Here is a 16,625-nt window from a genome sequence, read left to right as displayed (position 1 = left end):
CAGTCTGCTCTACATAGTGAGTTCCAGCATAGCCAGAGCTACATAGTGAGACCCTGTCTTGAAAAATCAAAAAATCAAAAAATTGCTGAAAGTGGCAATGGATGGGACTCTTACCCCATTCTCTTAAGACTTTTGAATCCTAATGTGTGGAGAAAGCATCTTCTGTTGTGTAGGTGTAAACTGAGATAGAGTCCTTGGTGCAGAGATTGGGTTCCTTTTCCTTCCAATTTGCTTGCTGGTTAGGAATGGATCCTTTCAGAGCACCCAGAGCTGGTCAGGTGATTGCAAAGGCTGGAGGTTAGGAATGCCTGGTGTAAGATGCTAGGCAGTGTGCTCATCCTCTGTCTTCACTCCTGCCCCTGGTGTACCACTGCTTAACTGTGTGTCTGAGCTGTCTCCTGTTCTGGTGGAGACTTTTTCCTTCTATTGTTCCCACAGCAGGCACAAACCTTCAGAGACTTGAGAGGTGATACTATTCACTCCACAAAAATGAAAATAGAAAGACAGATTTCTGGAAAACTTTGGCCTCTGGGTGGAACTCAGCTATCCTTTCATTGTGTAGGCAACTACACTTAACTATCACATATCATGGACCATTGTTTTCACACCCAGGCCTTGGATATTTTCTTCACCTTCCTTGTACTCAGGGTTGATCCTTTGTCTCTGACCTATGCAGAGAGGTGTAGCTTTGGAGCCTGTCCTGGAACTTGCTCTGTAGATCAAGCTGGCCTCAACTCACAGAGATCCTCCTGCCTCTGCCTTCCGAGTGCTGGGATCAAAGGTGTGCACCACCACTGCCTGGCGCACTTCTGTCTTTGAACTCCCCTCTTTCCTTATCTGTTTTAAGAAGGGGAAACCTGAGACAAAAGGTCTCAGATTAGGTTCAAGGACATTAAAAAAAAAAAAAAAGCCCAAAGCCTCTTAAATTAAATTACAAAGGAAAATGATCCTGGACATGTGAACACCAACCTGGATAGGATGGACATGTAATCAGTAGGAGGGACATGTGAGTACTGGGATCTACATATCGACTGGTATGGACAAAGTGGGCATGTGGACTCCAGGCTGGGCAGACAAGAACTGGCTGGTGGGGTAGGGTAGGTAGGCTGACGAGCAACACAGAATTCATAGGCTGTAGTGAAGTCCAGCTCTGCACAGTAGCTAGGAGGCAGAGGCAGGTGGATCTCTGTGAGTTTAAGGCCAGCCTGGTCTACAGAGCAAGTTTTAGGACAGCCAGAGCTGTTACACAGAGAAACTCTGTCTCAAAAACCAAAAAGAAAAAAAAAGTCATTGCTTGCTTCAGTAGCACATATAATAAAATACAGAGATTAGTATGGCCCTTGTGCAAGAATGACACTCCGATTCATGAAATGTCCCCTATTTTTAACACTCAGTGCACCGACCTGCATATGCATGTGTGCTCGTGTACGCACTCACTTTACTGTTAAAAAAAGTTAATTGCCAGGCGGTGGCGCATGCCTTTAATCCCAGCACTCAGGAGGCAGAGGCAGGCGGATCTCTGTGAGTTCGAGGCCAGCCTGGGCTACCAAGTGAGTTCCAGGACAGCCAGGACTGTTTCACAGAGAAACCCTGTCTCAAAAACCAAAACAACAACAACAACAACAAACAAAACTTGTCAGCACAACCCTTTCTCAAAAATAAGATAAACATCATTTTGTTTAGGGAAAAATGTGAATTATCTCCTCCCAACAATTTCCATTATGTAGGAACATTTAGCTGCATTCATGCAATGAAATACTCAGTGGCCCATTAGACATGTTTGTGTTTGTTGAACGGGAGATATTAATCACGTGAGACAGGAAATGAAGGTTGTAGTACTATATAGTGTTTCATATCTGAGAAAATAACTTTCTAGAAAGTCAGGCAAAAAATTGATAGCATTTATTTGTTTGTAGACATGTTTTCATCTAGCGTGCTTAGTGGCCTAGGAGGTACCTGTCAGTGAATTATAAGTGGCCTTATTTATTGTGATGTGGTTTCTCTTTGTGGACCAGGCTGGTCTTGAACTCGTGATCCTCAGCTTCCTGTGACTTTAGGCTGAGAAGTCTTAAATTTATTTTTTCTGTTTCTATTTTTTTCCCTCTCTGTGTGTGCACATTCATGTGGAGGTCAGGGAACAACATGTGGGAGTTGGCTCTTTCCTTCCATCCCATTTGGCTCTTGGGGAATCAAACTCAAGCCCTTAGGCTTGGTACTAAGTGCCTTTATTTGCTGACCCATCTTGCCAACCTGAGTACTACAATTCTTGAACTTTTCTTCACCAGCTTGTCAGGACTGTAGCCCGGCATCATGAGGAAAAGAAACTTCGTGAAGAAAGAGGGAAGAAGGAAGAGCAGAGCAGACTGAGACGCATTGCTGCTACCACTGCCCGTGAAATAGAATATTTTTGGTCAAATATTGAACAGGTAAATGCTGGAATTCATTGGGATCTTTAAAAAAAAAAAAAAAAAATCAAATGTGTCCAAGCTGTGAGGCTGTGCGCCAGGGAACAGGGCCTCAGCAGCTCCAGCATTCATGCATGTGTGCCCAGAGGCCCTGTGCTCACTTGCCCTTCTGTTGTTAGCCTTCTGGAAGGTTAAGATGAGCCCATTCTGACCTCTTTATACCGGTGGAAGCCACAGCTTTGAAATGAAAATGTAGTGAAAGCCTGTCAGGTAGTTCTTGTGCTATGGCCATGAAAGGCAACGTCTTCAGGATACCTGCTTCCATCTACACACTCTTCCACCTGATAGAATTTGAGCAGGATAGACTGGGATACAAAATAAAGAGGAGAGCATCAAACTGAGTTCTTTTCCTAAATACTGTAAAGGAGGTTGGCATTTGTGTGAGTTTAATGTGTTAGTGCAGAATTGTACAATTTACATCCTTAATGACTTGCTTGCTTATTCACCCCCCCCTTTTTTTTTTTAAATTTAGGTTGTGGAAATAAAACTACAAGTAGAATTAGAAGAGAAAAGGAAAAAAGCCTTAAATTTACAGAAAGTTTCCAGAAGAGGTATGATATTGAAATTTGTTATTACATTTATTTATTTAGTGTGGGGTGGGGGAACACGCACATGTGCACCATGGCCTGTGTTGGGGTCAGAGCACAACTTTCTAGATACGGTTCTCTCCTTCCATCATGTGGGTCCTAAGGATCAAACTTAGACTGTCAGGCTTGGCAGTAAGGGTCTCTCTGTCCTTTCTGGCCCAGCTATAGTTTTAAAGGATTTTTAAAGGTTTATTTATTTGTTTTGTATGTGTGTGGGTGAATGTGTGCCAGCCACCACATGCCTGTGAAGATCTAAGTATAATTTGTGAGACTTGCTTCTTCTTCTGTCATATGGGTTCTGGGGATTGGATGTAGATTATCAGGATTGATGGCAGGTTTTTTTTTTTAACCATTGAGCCATCTTGCCAAGCTTTTAAAGATAGTCTCAATGAATCTCAGGTACAGAGTGCCCACCTAACATTTGTGAGGCCTTGCATTTGCCTTACAGGATATGTACTCATGGGCTTTGAATTTTTCATGTTATATTTTCTGCAGCTTCCTGGTTTTGGCTAGAGAGCTCATTGGTCAGGGAGACCATGTGCTTGCATTTGTACTTGTTATATTTTGTACACACACACACACACACACACACACACACACACACACACATACACACACAGAGATGAAGAGGGTGGGTGTTGGGGGAGGATAGGATCTCACTCTGTAGCCCTTGTTGTCCTGACTCAGGAGGAAAGATTAGCCTCCAGCACCTGAGTACTCGGATTAAAAGGTGTGTACCACCAGGCCTTGCAACAGTTTAGTTCTTTTTCTCAGCTCTTTTGCTTTTTTTAAAAAAAGATTTATTTATCATGTATACAGAAGAGGGCGCCAGATCTCATTACAGATGGTTGTGAGCCACCATGTGGTTGCTGGGAATTGAACTCAGGACCTCTGGAAGGGCAGTCAGTGCTCTTAACCTCTGAGCCATCTCTCCAGCCACTCTTTTGCTCTTTTTACTGTATGTCAACCCAAAATTGGTCGACTATGAATGCTCTCAGAATTTAAGTCGTTTCTGGACAGTAAACAAACTAGTTGCTTTATCTGTCAGCATAGGACCCTTCAGGGATTGGGCTGGTGTGGTATCTTTGCACCACTAAGACATTTCTGCAGTAGTTGCCCCAGTTATTGAATACTTAGGTACATGTGAGACACCACAAGTGGCACTCACCATCTTCTCCAGTCCTTAGAATGTCCCAGGAGCCCTTATACCTCTCATATGATTGGTGAGGGCAGCTGAGAGGTGGCCATTGCTAAAGTTATAGAATTGTAAACTGAGAGTTAGACAAAGTGGCACAAGTTTGGATCCCAACATTTAGCAGTTAAAGGCGGGGGTTTGTGTATTTGAAGCCAGCCTGAACTCAGTCAGCTAGACCTTGACTCAAAAAACAAACAATAAGCATAAGAAAAGAACTACAAGATGAAAATAGCTTTTCTGGGTTACCAAGGGGGAGGCTGGGTTAGTATGCAGGGGAGGAGATGGAATTTGCACTCCCTGTCCTTGAGTGTTGATCGCCATAGACCTCAGCTTGTATAAGCAGACAGTAGCTGAGTTAAAAAGCATTATCTTGCCACAGCTTTGGTGATAATACTGTATTTCTTGTTTCTTTAGGGAAAGAGTCCAGATTAAAGGGATTTGATACATCACCAGAACACTTTCTGGTAAGTACAGAGTTGTTGCTCTCTGACACATAGAGTGGGCTTGTTATATTTCCTGGAGAAGTTAGTAGGCTATGAAATCAGTCTGCTTTGAAAATACAGTGGCGTTGGGTGGTGTCGCACACCTTTAATTTCAATACTTGGAAGGCAAAGGCAGGTAGATCACTCTGAGTTTGAGGCCAATCTGGTCTACAGAGTGAGTTCCAGGACAGCCGAGCTGCACAGTGAAACTGTCTTGAAAACGAACAACAATAAGAGAAAACACAGTGGCACTGAATAGCTGTAGTTTCACTTGGGGTATGAATCTGTGAATTTGAGAGGATGCAGTTGTATACAGTAATTAAAGATCTACATTCTTATTTCTCTTCTCCTTGGTGTCTCTGCCATGATTGCCCAGCAAATTCCTTGATGCTTTCCAGTTTGCATCTGCTAAATAGACACTTTAACCTTGACATCTCATTCTGTATTGTTAAATCCCAGATTTCTGATTTTTATTCTGTTTCAGGATCTAGGACTATCTGGAAGGAAAAGAAAAGCTAGCACATCTTTGACTGATGATGAAGGTCCGTTCCCTACTCCCTTGAGATCACAAGCAGAATGTGTACTCTGTATTGTCATATTGTGAGCTATGCTAACTTTGGCTGTTGGACTTGTTATTTTAAATTGGTTAGAAAGTTTAATCTTTGTATTTCTCCAGGAGTCTTTGAGTAAAAAGAGTCACTTTTGGTGTTTCCAGAGGACTTGGGATGTTACTGTAGCAATTTGATGATGTCTTATTTTGTGATCTCTGGAAACCCAGATGCATTTGGAGAGCCTTAGGGGTACACAGAGATGATTCAGGGCCACATTTATTTCTGTCCTCAAGGAGTGACCTTAGTACATTAGGGTACATGTGCCTGTTAAAGGAAGACATGCTCACTGCCCACCACAGTTACCATGCTGGGATCTTTGGGAGGAGCCCCAGTCATTTTTAAATGTTGGCACTTGGTTCAAAGTAGAACACAGATGTAACTGGTGTGAGTGGCTTGAGATCAGCCTGTGTCCATGGCTTCTGACCTGTTTGCAAACAAATGTGTCCTGGCTCCTAGTTGTAGGAGAAAAGGAAGGAAACAGGACAGTGTGTAATTGAGGCCCCAGTGGTCTCAGCAGCACTGTAACTTTACTAGCTTGACTGGCAGTGTGTGAACTTCCAGATTTTTGTGAATTTGAGGTTCTAATATGGGTTGATTCTTGTTGGGCCAGGTTATTACTAGTGTGGTAGATGTCAGGATTGTTTCACTCCAAAGGATGAATAAATGAGTAACCGTGGCTCACAGGAACTAGGAGCTTGAGTTCCATTGCCCTGCACTGCAACTTGATGTTCTTCAGAGTGCTCTTATTTCTCTCGTTTGTCCCTCTGCCCTAGTCTTCTGTCTCTTCTTTTAGCTGTTCTGGGAGGTGGTCCCTCGTGTTCAGCTGTTCACACAGCTCTAACTGTTGGCACTGAAGCTGGAGAAAGGTAGAGAGCAATTCTGGTGCCTCCAGTCAAACAAGTGTCCTCTTGGAATGATTTAGGATAAGTTCTTGTCTTTCTCTCCTTGGCTCCCTGTTGATGTTGGGAGGATAGGGTGTGTTTATCAGTGCAGCTAGCAGACTGAGAAAGGATTGGGGATCAGATGTTTTTGGGTGGCATCTAGCCATATGTAGTAATTTTAGATGATTTTCTTTGTAGACTATAAATGTGACTGTTTGGTTGATCTGAGGGCATCCGCTTGTTAAGTATTGGGTTAGTTTAGGGGAAATTAAACTCAGTAGGAGCTGCTTTGCCTAATAGGTATCTGATAATGTTGTCACTTTAAATTCTGTGTTTCTTTGATATAGCCTTACATAGTCCCAGGCTGTCCTCTAGTTGTGATGTCAGCATGGCCAGCAAACCTGTTCACTAGTCTTTCTCCTAAGCCATCTTCTCTGTTAAGCAAGTTCAGGAGAAATGGCAGAATGAAATTCCAAGATAGGTCTTGCTTGTCTTGTAAGGTTGCACCAAGCTGTTCATGTCTAGGACTAGATGTGTCCAGGGCCTGGGGATGTGATATCTGGTGCCTTGCCAACTTTGGTGAAGGGTAGAGGTTTTGTAGTAAAGAACTGAGGAATTTGGGGATGTGGTAGAGACGATAGGCAGAGTATGTGCATGTGTGCACGAATATGTGCATGTATTTTGGAAGAAATGGGCTATTTAATAGTGTGGATGAAAAGAAGCCAGCTGAAGAACAGCTGCTGAGGAGGTTGCAGCTTTTCTGGCCAGCCTTCTTACCTCTGAGAGGTTAGGGCTGGAGAGTATAAGCTGGTTTGAGTTCATTGCTTTTGAAGCACAGGAGTACTAAGGGGAGGAGACACACTTGGTCTGGGTTGTGGCCCTTCTTCTTTGTGGTAGGCAGTGATGAATTCCTAGAAAGCATGCATCCCAGGAAGTATGCATGTAGTTTTTCTGGGCTCTGCAATGAGTGGCAACTTGACCAGCATTCTGAGCTAGTGAGGTCTATTGCATATTGAAGAAACAGGCTGTGAATGGCAGGCTGCAGTGAAAGGGAAAACATTTCCCCTTTGTTGCTTGTTTAACAATGGTTTCCAGAAACAGCCTGAAAAATTTAAGTATTTACATTCAATTTCTTCAATAGCTGTAAAGTAGTTTTGAAGCTTAGCAGTATTTAGTGATGTTGAGAAATTCAAGTGAAGGTTTCATGTCCCTGACCTCTGATGATAACCATTTTAGTGGAAGATGAAGAAGAGACCATCGAAGAGGAGGAAGCACATGAAGGGATTGTAGACCATCACACAGAGCTTTCTGATCTGGCCAGAGAAGGTAGGCTGCCACTATCTTACTGAACACACTTTGGTTAAAGGGTAAATACACACAGGGACATTTGAAAATAATGTCAGATACAAATGACAGCAGTACAACCAGCTCCCAAATAAAGACATGGAGAATTATTATTAATTATGAATGCTCGGCTTTAGTTTAGGCTTGGCCTATAGCTCTTTTAACTTAGTTAACCTGTTTCTATTTATCTACATTTTGCCTTGGGGCTTTCTTTTATTCTGTATGTCCTCCTTTTCTGCTTCCTCCTCGTCTGCCTGGCTGACCCCTGGTGTCTCCTTGTCATCTCTTTTTCTGTCCCTCCCCCCCTCGACAGCCTAAACTCCTCCTCCTACTTACTCTCCTTGTCTGGAAGTTCTACCTATACCTCCTCCCTCACTATTGACCATTCAACTTTTTATTAGACCAATCAGATGCCTTAGGCAGGCAAGGTAAAATAGCAATACATCTTTACATAGTTAAACAAATATTCCACAACAAACAAATGCAATGTATCTTTACATAGTTAACAAGTATTCCGCAACGTAAACAAATGCAGCACATCTTTGCGTAGTTAAACAAATATTCTGCAACAGCATAGTGCTGCCAAGTTCAAGGAAACCAATCTCTGGTGTTGAGTTACTTCTATTCTGGTGATCACAGCTGACCTAGACCTTTTGTGGCTCACTTCCTGAACTCTCCTCTCCTACCTCTGTGAGTCTCCCTAGCCACTGTTGAGACTGAAGCAGGTTCCTTGACAATGGGATTGTAAGGTGTGGCTTGCTTTTCCTGTCCAGTGGTTCTTTCCAGTAGTTTCATCCAGAATGTTAGGTATTGCTGTTAACACCTTAACTCTACACACTATTTCACACATAGATATGTCATCGGTTACTTCAATTCCGACAGTGCTATTGTTGGTATTCTCTTGTTCTATGGTGTTATACACAAATGGCTTTACATATGTTCAGTATGGACCATACAGAATCATGTAGCATACATATACAGTTGGCTGTGCCAAGCTGCATGCTCTGCTGGTATCAGCCTTGAAGCTGGTGGTGAAGATAGCTCCTGGTGCCTTGGAGGAGTAATTCTCTGACAGTGAGGTGCATTTTCTCATGTCTGCTTGGCTTATTTGACTGTTAGGTTTTCTTTTCCTTAATTGACTTATTGAATTCCTTATATCTTTTAGATACAAATTCTTGTTGGTTTTTTTTTTGAGACAAGGTTTCTCTGTGTAGTTTTGGTGCCTGTCCTGGATCTCTCGCTTTGTAGACCAGGCAGGTCTCGAACTCACAGAGATCAGCCTGGCTCTGCCTCCCTAATGCTGGGATTAAAGGTGTACACCACTGCTGCCCGGTTCTTGTTTGTTTTTATTATCTTAATTATATATAGATTTGTGTCTGCATGTGAGTATGTGCTTGAGTTCAAGTGCCCACAGAGGCATTGAATCCTCTGAAGCTGAAATTACAGATGATGGTGAGCTGTCTGACACGGAGAGCCTTCTCTCCACCCCAGGGGACATGAATTGTTTACACTTTGATCATAAGAATAGCTTTCTATAGTGTCTGATTAAAAAAAAAAAAAAAAACAACTTTTAATTTAAAACAAAACAAAAATCACATTTGTAGCCAAAAAAAAAAAAAAAAATCGCATTTGTAGCCAGGCATGGTGACACACACCTTTAATCCCTCAGGAGGCAGAAGTGGGTGGATCTCTGTGAGTTGGAGGCCAGCCTGGTCTACAAAGTGAGTTCCAGGACAAGGCTCCAAAGCTACACAGAGGAAACCCTGTCTCAAAAAACAAAACAAAACAAATCTAAAAATGTTAATACTAATAAATTTAACTGAAAAAATATTTAGACTTTGTATTAATTATGAATATCCATCTTAGTTTTCAGAGAAAAGAAATGTAGTTTTAGAATTTGCAAGTTGTAAATTCCTAATCTAAAAATCAAGAATCCAAAATGCTCTTAAATCTAAAACTTTTTGAGCAGTAAGGAAATGGTGTTTTCAAGCTTCAGATTTCAGAGTATTTTGATAGTGGATTTCCAGATGTATGCTCAGTTGACACTATGTAGATAGTCTCCAATCCAGAAAATCAAGAGCTATGACTATGTCTAGTCTTAGGCATTTTGGATAAGCAGTGCTAGCCTGCATCAGCTGTTTTAGGAAGAGGAGTGTATGTGATAAGCTACCTGTCCAGTCTTTTTGCTATGCATTTCTGAGTGCTGTTTTTTCTTTGCAGCTAAGTGGCATTTGTTATGAAATAATCTTGTTTCTTCCTGCCATCCTTTCCAGCTGAATTGCCCTTAATTGATTTGATGAAGTTGTATGAAGGTGCCTTTCTTCCAAGTTTTCAGTGGCCACAGCCTGAACCTGATCATGAAGAGTCAAGCGGGGAAGAGGGTATGTTTTTAGTGTTGTAAAGAACTCAGGTTTAAAATGAAAGCCAAAGTAAGATGTAAGAAATTGGAAGTATTGGAAGCAAAGACAGGTTCCTCAGTCCATGTTAGTTGAATCAGGGACTTTGGGCTTTGAATAAGATAAAGCCTGTGTGTGGCTGTAAACAAAGAACAAAAGAATTTGAGCCAGGAAAAGAGTGTATTTTATGTGCAGTTTTCCTATTGAATAAGCTGTAAACTGTGAGGTTTTACTTACTAACTTGGCACATTTATCAGAGCACCTGGTAAATTGTGGAGGATGTAAACATGTTTTCTCTAGATGTGTGTTGTGGTTATGGACCTAAGCATTGCCTTATTTTTCTGTGCTCTGCTGTGCTTGATTATTAACTTGCAAGGGTTTTAGTGGTTGATTTTACTTACAGACATTCCAGACAGATACACAGATTACACAGACTAGCAGCTTGTCCTTTTCTCATTCTCATTCTTTTGCTTATTAGATAGATACAAGAGCATGTGAGAGAGAAGACAGGAACATTGGGCCATGAGATAGTTGTCAGAGGGTCTCCTGTGGAATTCAGGGTCTTTCACAGTCCCCTTCTGCAGCAAGACCTAGGGTCAGAGACAAAGACTTCTTCCTTGTTTCCAAACTTTGGTGATGTTTCTAATTTTTCCCTTTTTTGATGGTAGTAGAAGGGAGATCATTAAACCTGAGATACTTGTAGTTCTGTCCACATTATTGGCTCCCTATCAACAGAGCCATTTCCTGAACACCAGACTGTTGGGTAGATTATGGTTTGAGTCCTTGATAATAGTTGATTGTGATGTTTCCTAACAGTCATTCATGTTATTGTGAATGTATAAAATGGAATGTAATGAAAAAATGTATCAATTCTGTATTCTTCCTTGTCATCCATTGCTCCCCACCCTCCTCTGTGTTTAGGCAAACTCACAGCAGTCCTAGTTCTGTCTGTTTCATTGTTCTAGATGTGGAAGACTGTCCTAGTGACAGGGAGAGCCGTAGGGACTCAGTTCTCATTGACTCACTCTTCATAATGGATCAGTTTAAAGCTGCAGAGAGAATGAGCATTGGAAAATCTAACACCAAGGACATCACAGAAGTTACTGCTGTGGCTGAAGCCATCCTCCCTAAGGGCAGTGCCCGGGTCACAACTGCGGTGAGGAAATCTTTCCTGCCTTCCAACAGGCTCCATAGAAATTGCTAGAAAAGGCAGTTGCTATTCTTCTGTTCTGTAAATCATTTGGGACTGTCCTATAGGTGTATTTTACAGCCTCTAGATTTAGGCTGTGAGAAGGGGTGCTGATTGCTTAGTCATTCTTTGGCTGGTCTGTCTTGTCACTATAGGTGAAGTTTAGTGCTCCATCTTTGCTGTATGGTGCTCTCAGAGACTATCAGAAGATAGGCCTTGACTGGTTGGCCAAGCTGTACCGGAAGAATCTCAATGGCATATTAGCTGATGAAGCTGGGCTTGGGAAAACTGTGCAGATCATTGCTTTCTTTGCTCACCTTGCATGTAATGAAGGTAAGAGTCTCTCAGTTTCCACTAGGAGAGTGTTTGGATCTGAGAGAGAAAACTTCTTTAGCCTCTTCTATTTCTCTCCTTTTACCTGAGCCGGGTAAAACACTCAAAATAGTTGGGAGTGGTGGTGCAGTCCTGTAGTACTAGCACTTCAGGTTGAAGCTAGAGGATTGCTTGAGTCCTGGAGTTTGAGGTTGATTTGGACAACAGAGTGAAACTGTCCACCAAAATAGAAAACAGAGCCGGGCAGTAGTGGCGCATGCCTTTAATCCCAGCACTCGGAGGCAGAGCCAGGCGGATCTCTGTGAGTTTGAGGCCAGCCTGGGCTACCAAGTGAGTTCCAGGAAAGGCGCAAAGCTACACAGAGAAACCCTGTCTCGAAAAACCAAAAAAAAAAAAAAAAAAAAAAAAAAAAAAAAAAAAAAAAAAAAAAAGAAAACAGGAATACTTTTTGCATGAAGAAACAAAAACTCATTCACAGTTAACATTGAATGAAAGAATTTTAATGCTTATTCAAAATGCAGCACCCACAGGCTTTTTTCTCAGCTTTATGATTGCAGCTGTTACCCTAGTGTGTAGGCAGCAGAATGGCTTCAAATGTTGCTTCTGTGCTAATCAAAGCCCCTCCTGCTGGTGTGTGTGTGTGTGTGTGTGTGTGTGTGTGTGTGTGTGTGTGTGTGTGTGTGTGTCCGTCCGTCCCTGTGTGTCCCTGTGTGTCCACCCGTCCGTGTCCGTCTGTCCAGAGGTTGCCTGGCAGTGGGAAGTTGGGGTGGGAGGGATGAATATTTTCTTCTATTGATGAAAATATCCTCTATCTTATTTTCTGAGGCATGACCTCATTGAACCTAGAATTGCCAGTGGCTAGACTGCCTAGTCAGTGAGTTCTGGGGATCCCTTTCTCTTTTCCCTAGAGTTGCAGATATGTGCTACCACAACTGGCACTTATGTGGGTGCTGGGGATCTGAATTTGTGTTTTTCTACTTGTTCAGCAAGTATTTTATAGACTGAGCCATTTCTCTAGTTCCCTAGTTGGGAGCAGTTAATTGTGTAGCTCACAGTACTTTACTAACATTTTCTTAGAGTTGTTGGGTGTTCACTCATCTAACCTCTTTTGTCAGATCTGTTCTCTCTAGTGGAACACATTTTTGATGTGTTTCTTAGGTCCCTTATAGAGTGGTGTAGTTGCCTAGAGGGTCTGGACTGCCCAGCTATCTATCATGACCATGCATGCATTCAGGTAGCGCCATGTCTGATCTTTAGGGTCAGCTCTCTATCCACTGCCTTGTAGCTTGCCTTGGGCCAGTGCTTGGCTCTGTGCCTGAGGGGCCTGATTCTGTAGGAGCTAGCTATTTAAAGAGTACTATGAGCTGGGACACAATCTTATGGTACCTTTTCTTGCAAAGCTGCTCTTCCTACCCTTTGGAGTGTATTGTTCCATTATTCCATTGCAAATTCAGAGGTCCTTGACATGTTGCAGGAAAAATTGACCTGCCTCATCATCATTATATTGGACTTTTGTTTGTTGTTTGTCCTTTGAATTAAAAAGTTTAATTGTATAATTAGTTTTTTTTTTCATTTATTTTTGTTTATGTGTGTGTTTCTGCCTGAATATATGCCCTGTGGATGCTGCTACCCATGGGAGGGAGCATTGTATCCCTTGAAGCTGGAGTTAGAGGTAGTTGTGAGTCACGTGATGTGGGTACTAGGAACCAAATTCAGGAAGAGCTCTTCACTACTAAACTACCTCTCAGGCCCTTGCTCCCTCCCTCCCTCCTTCCCTTCTTCCTTTCCTCCCTTTCTGTATATGTTTGTGTGTACATATGTGCAAACATTTGTCAAGGTCAGAGAACAGCTTGCAGAGTTGGTTCTCTACTTTTACCATGTGGGACCCAGGGATTGAATTCAGGTCTGCATGCTTAGTGGCAAGTGCCACTTATCTCACCTGAGCCATCTTACCAGACTTATCAGTTTTTAAATCAATACAAGTAGATTGGTTTCTGGGCTCTTTTTTTTTTTTTTTCTCCACTGATTTGTTTCAGTAGTTTTGAACTAGTATCACCAAGTCTTTTTTTTTTTTTTTTTTAAGATACAGTCTCTCTACATAGGCCTGGCTGACTTGGAACTCACTATGTAGACCAGCCTTCAAGGTCCATTTGACTCTGCCTCTCAAGTGCTGGGATGAAAGGCATGTCCCACCATGCCCAGCTGGTATCACCATGGCTTAAATGTAGTATTTTAAAGTAGATTCACATATATAGTTGTTAATTCAAGATGGAAATAAATACCTGCCTTTTTAATTGTATTATTTAAGGCAAAAGGGTGTTAAATGTTTTATTATATATACAAGTCTACCCTATCTTTAGGAGACATGTTCAGCACCATTGGGTATTGAAATTCTGAATCATACTGTGTTTCATCTTAAATTCAGAACTTTTACTGAACTTAAGCATATAAAAGCATCCCTTTGACAGGCCCAAAGTGCCAGCTTTGCTACTCTTACTCAATAGGACTGTTACTAAGTAAAGTAAATGTTACTTAATCAAGCCCTGCCATACCATTACTGTGGATCTGATAACCAGTGTTTATACCAGGTGCTAACAAGCAGGTGGCATGTACCCTGTAGATAGAATAGACATATTAGGGTTTTTTTTAAAAGGAAAAATGCTTTTAGAAATTTTCATTGTTCTGGATGTGATGGTGCACATGTTTTTAATCCTAGCACTTGGGATAAAGTCAGGTTGATCTCTCTGAGTTCAAGGCCATACTGACCTATGTAGGAAGTTTCAGGCCAGCCAGGGCGACATAGTGAGACTCTGTCCAAAAATAAAAAAAATAAAAAATAGTAATAATAATATTTTCATTGTATACTTATTGTACATGGTATTGTTACATAAGGACATTTTGATAATAAGGTTATATTATACATTGAATTTACCTTTTTAAAAAAGACTTCATTTTTTTGTTTTTATTTATTTATTTATTTTTTTATCTGTCTGAAAACCAGAAGAGAGTGTTGGATCCTCTGGAGCTGGAGTTGCAGGTGGTTGTGAGCCACTTGACATCGATGCTAGGAACTGAACTCTGATTCTCTGCAAGAGCATCATGCCCTCTTGGCCACTGAGCCACTTTTCCAACCTTTATCTATCTATCTATCTATCTATCTATCTATCTATCTATCTATCTATTTATCTATCATCTATCTATCATCTATCTATCTATCTATATCATCTATCTATCTATCATCTATATCTTCTATCATCTATCTATCATCTATCTATCTATCTATCTATCATCTATATCTATCATCTATCTATCTATCTATCTATCATCTATCTATCATCTATCTATCTTCTATCATCTATCTATCTATCTATCATCTATCTATCTATCTTTCATCTATCTATCTATCTATCTATCTATCTTATCTATCTATCTATCTATCTATCTATCTATCTATCTATCTATCATCTATCATCTATCTATCATCTATCTATCTTCTATCATCTATCTATCTATCTATCATCTATCATCTATCATCTATCTATATCATCTATCTATCATCTATATCATCTATCTGTCATCTATCTATCTATCATCTATCTATCATCTATCTATCTATCTTCTATCATCTATCTATCTATCTATCATCTATCTATCTTCTATCATCTATCTATCATCTATCTATCTATCATCTATCTATCTATCTTCTATCTATCAATCATCTATCTATCTATCATCTATCTATCATCTATCTACCTACCTATCTATCTATCTATCTATCATCTATCTATCTATCTATCTATCTATCTTATCTATTTATTCATTTATTCTGGGGATTGAATTCAGGGCCTCATATGTGCCAAGCAAGGCCTTTTCAGTGTTCCCATATGTTAACTCTACTCATTTTTTTTGTATGTATGTATGTATGTATGTATGTATGTATAAGTGTTTTACCTATATGAATGTCTGTGTACCACGTGGATGTCTGGTGACCATAGAGGCTAGAAGAGGCATTGAATCCCTTGGAACTAGAGTTAAAACCATCTGTGAGCTGTCTTGTTGGTGCTGGGAAACAAACCTGGGTCCCCTGCAAGAACAGTAGTGCTCTTAATTGCTGAGTCATCACTTTAGCCTCACTTCAGGTTTTTAATCCTGTTTTACTTTCTAGAGAGAAAGCCATTTTGGTTTTGGTCATGTTTCTTTATTTGCAAGATTGTATGCTTAGAATTTAAAGATGATATTTTTACTTTTTAAATTATGTGTATGTGTGTGTCTGTGTATAGGTATGTGTTTTTGTGTGTGGGTGCCTATTAAGGCCAGAGGTGTTAGATCCTCCTGGAGCTGCAGATACAGGTAGTTGTGAGCCACCTGATGTATGTGCTGGGAATCAAACTTAGGTCATCTGGAAGAGCCATCTCTTCAGCCTAGTATTTAAAGAGATCCTGGCTTGATCTCTAGCAGTGCCACCAAGAAGGAAAAAAAAAAGTTTATTGACTTCTGCTAAGTTTTCCTCTGAAACTTCTGTTGAAATAGTGGTTGATTTTTCTCTTGAGCAGTTTCTTTTCAAAATTAGTAGTGATGCTTCAACAATGGCCACAGATAAGTGAAGTGCAGCTTTATCTTAAAATCAGCCATTTCTGTCTTTGACCCACAATTGCATTCATTTCATTTAGGGAACAGAAATTGAAATTTGCTTTCTGGGTTACACCTACTGACTTGTAAATGCTATTTTCAGGCTAAGTTCGATCATTGAGTCAATTGGTTATTTTTTACCTATAAGTGGGTACTTAAGGAGGTGCCTGTCTATCTGGGCTGTAGGGCGCTTGCTACTGGGAAGGATTAATTAGAGTCCGAGGTCTCAAGTCAGCAGCTTTCTTGTTTGGGGGAGTTGTTTGCTATAGACAAAGTTCTTTTTTTGTTGTTTGTTGTTTTTTTTTTAAGATAAGCTTTGGCTGACCTCGAACTCATAAAGCTCTACCTGCCACTGCTGGGATTAAAGGCATGCACCACCACACCAGGAATAGACCAGAGTTCTTTCTCTGCTTGTGGTAGCCCACAAAAGCTTCCTAGTGAGATCTGAGCTTGCTTTACACATCAGGGCTGCATTAGAGGATTGCTTGACCACGTGCATGGTCACCAGGTATC

At 41.0% G+C, this 16,625-nt stretch overlaps 1 protein-coding gene and 1 pseudogene across 15 annotated transcripts in view; both read left to right on the top strand.

Annotated features, from left to right (window-relative positions):
* The window catches only part of Ep400 (E1A binding protein p400), a 109,215-nt gene that overhangs the window by 40,840 nt on the left and 51,750 nt on the right, over window positions 1–16,625 (top strand). For all 15 annotated transcript variants that reach the window (XM_028857021.2, XM_028857018.2, XM_028857020.2 and 12 more), the window contains 8 exons: window positions 2,286–2,426; window positions 2,938–3,016; window positions 4,662–4,711; window positions 5,214–5,271; window positions 7,458–7,547; window positions 9,839–9,946; window positions 10,927–11,117; window positions 11,306–11,483. In XM_028857021.2, the coding sequence (XP_028712854.1) occupies window positions 2,286–2,426; window positions 2,938–3,016; window positions 4,662–4,711; window positions 5,214–5,271; window positions 7,458–7,547; window positions 9,839–9,946; window positions 10,927–11,117; window positions 11,306–11,483 (895 nt within the window). The remainder of the gene's footprint in view (window positions 1–2,285; window positions 2,427–2,937; window positions 3,017–4,661; window positions 4,712–5,213; window positions 5,272–7,457; window positions 7,548–9,838; window positions 9,947–10,926; window positions 11,118–11,305; window positions 11,484–16,625) is intronic.
* LOC114682925 lies at window positions 1,295–1,385 on the top strand (annotated as a pseudogene).

The sequence above is a fragment of the Peromyscus leucopus genome, chromosome 23, assembly GCF_004664715.2.
Source record: "Peromyscus leucopus breed LL Stock chromosome 23, UCI_PerLeu_2.1, whole genome shotgun sequence".
NCBI classification, from domain to species: domain Eukaryota; kingdom Metazoa; phylum Chordata; class Mammalia; order Rodentia; family Cricetidae; genus Peromyscus; species Peromyscus leucopus.
The sequence above is the reverse complement of the archived record's forward strand: the minus strand, read 5'-3'. Positions and strand labels throughout refer to the sequence as shown.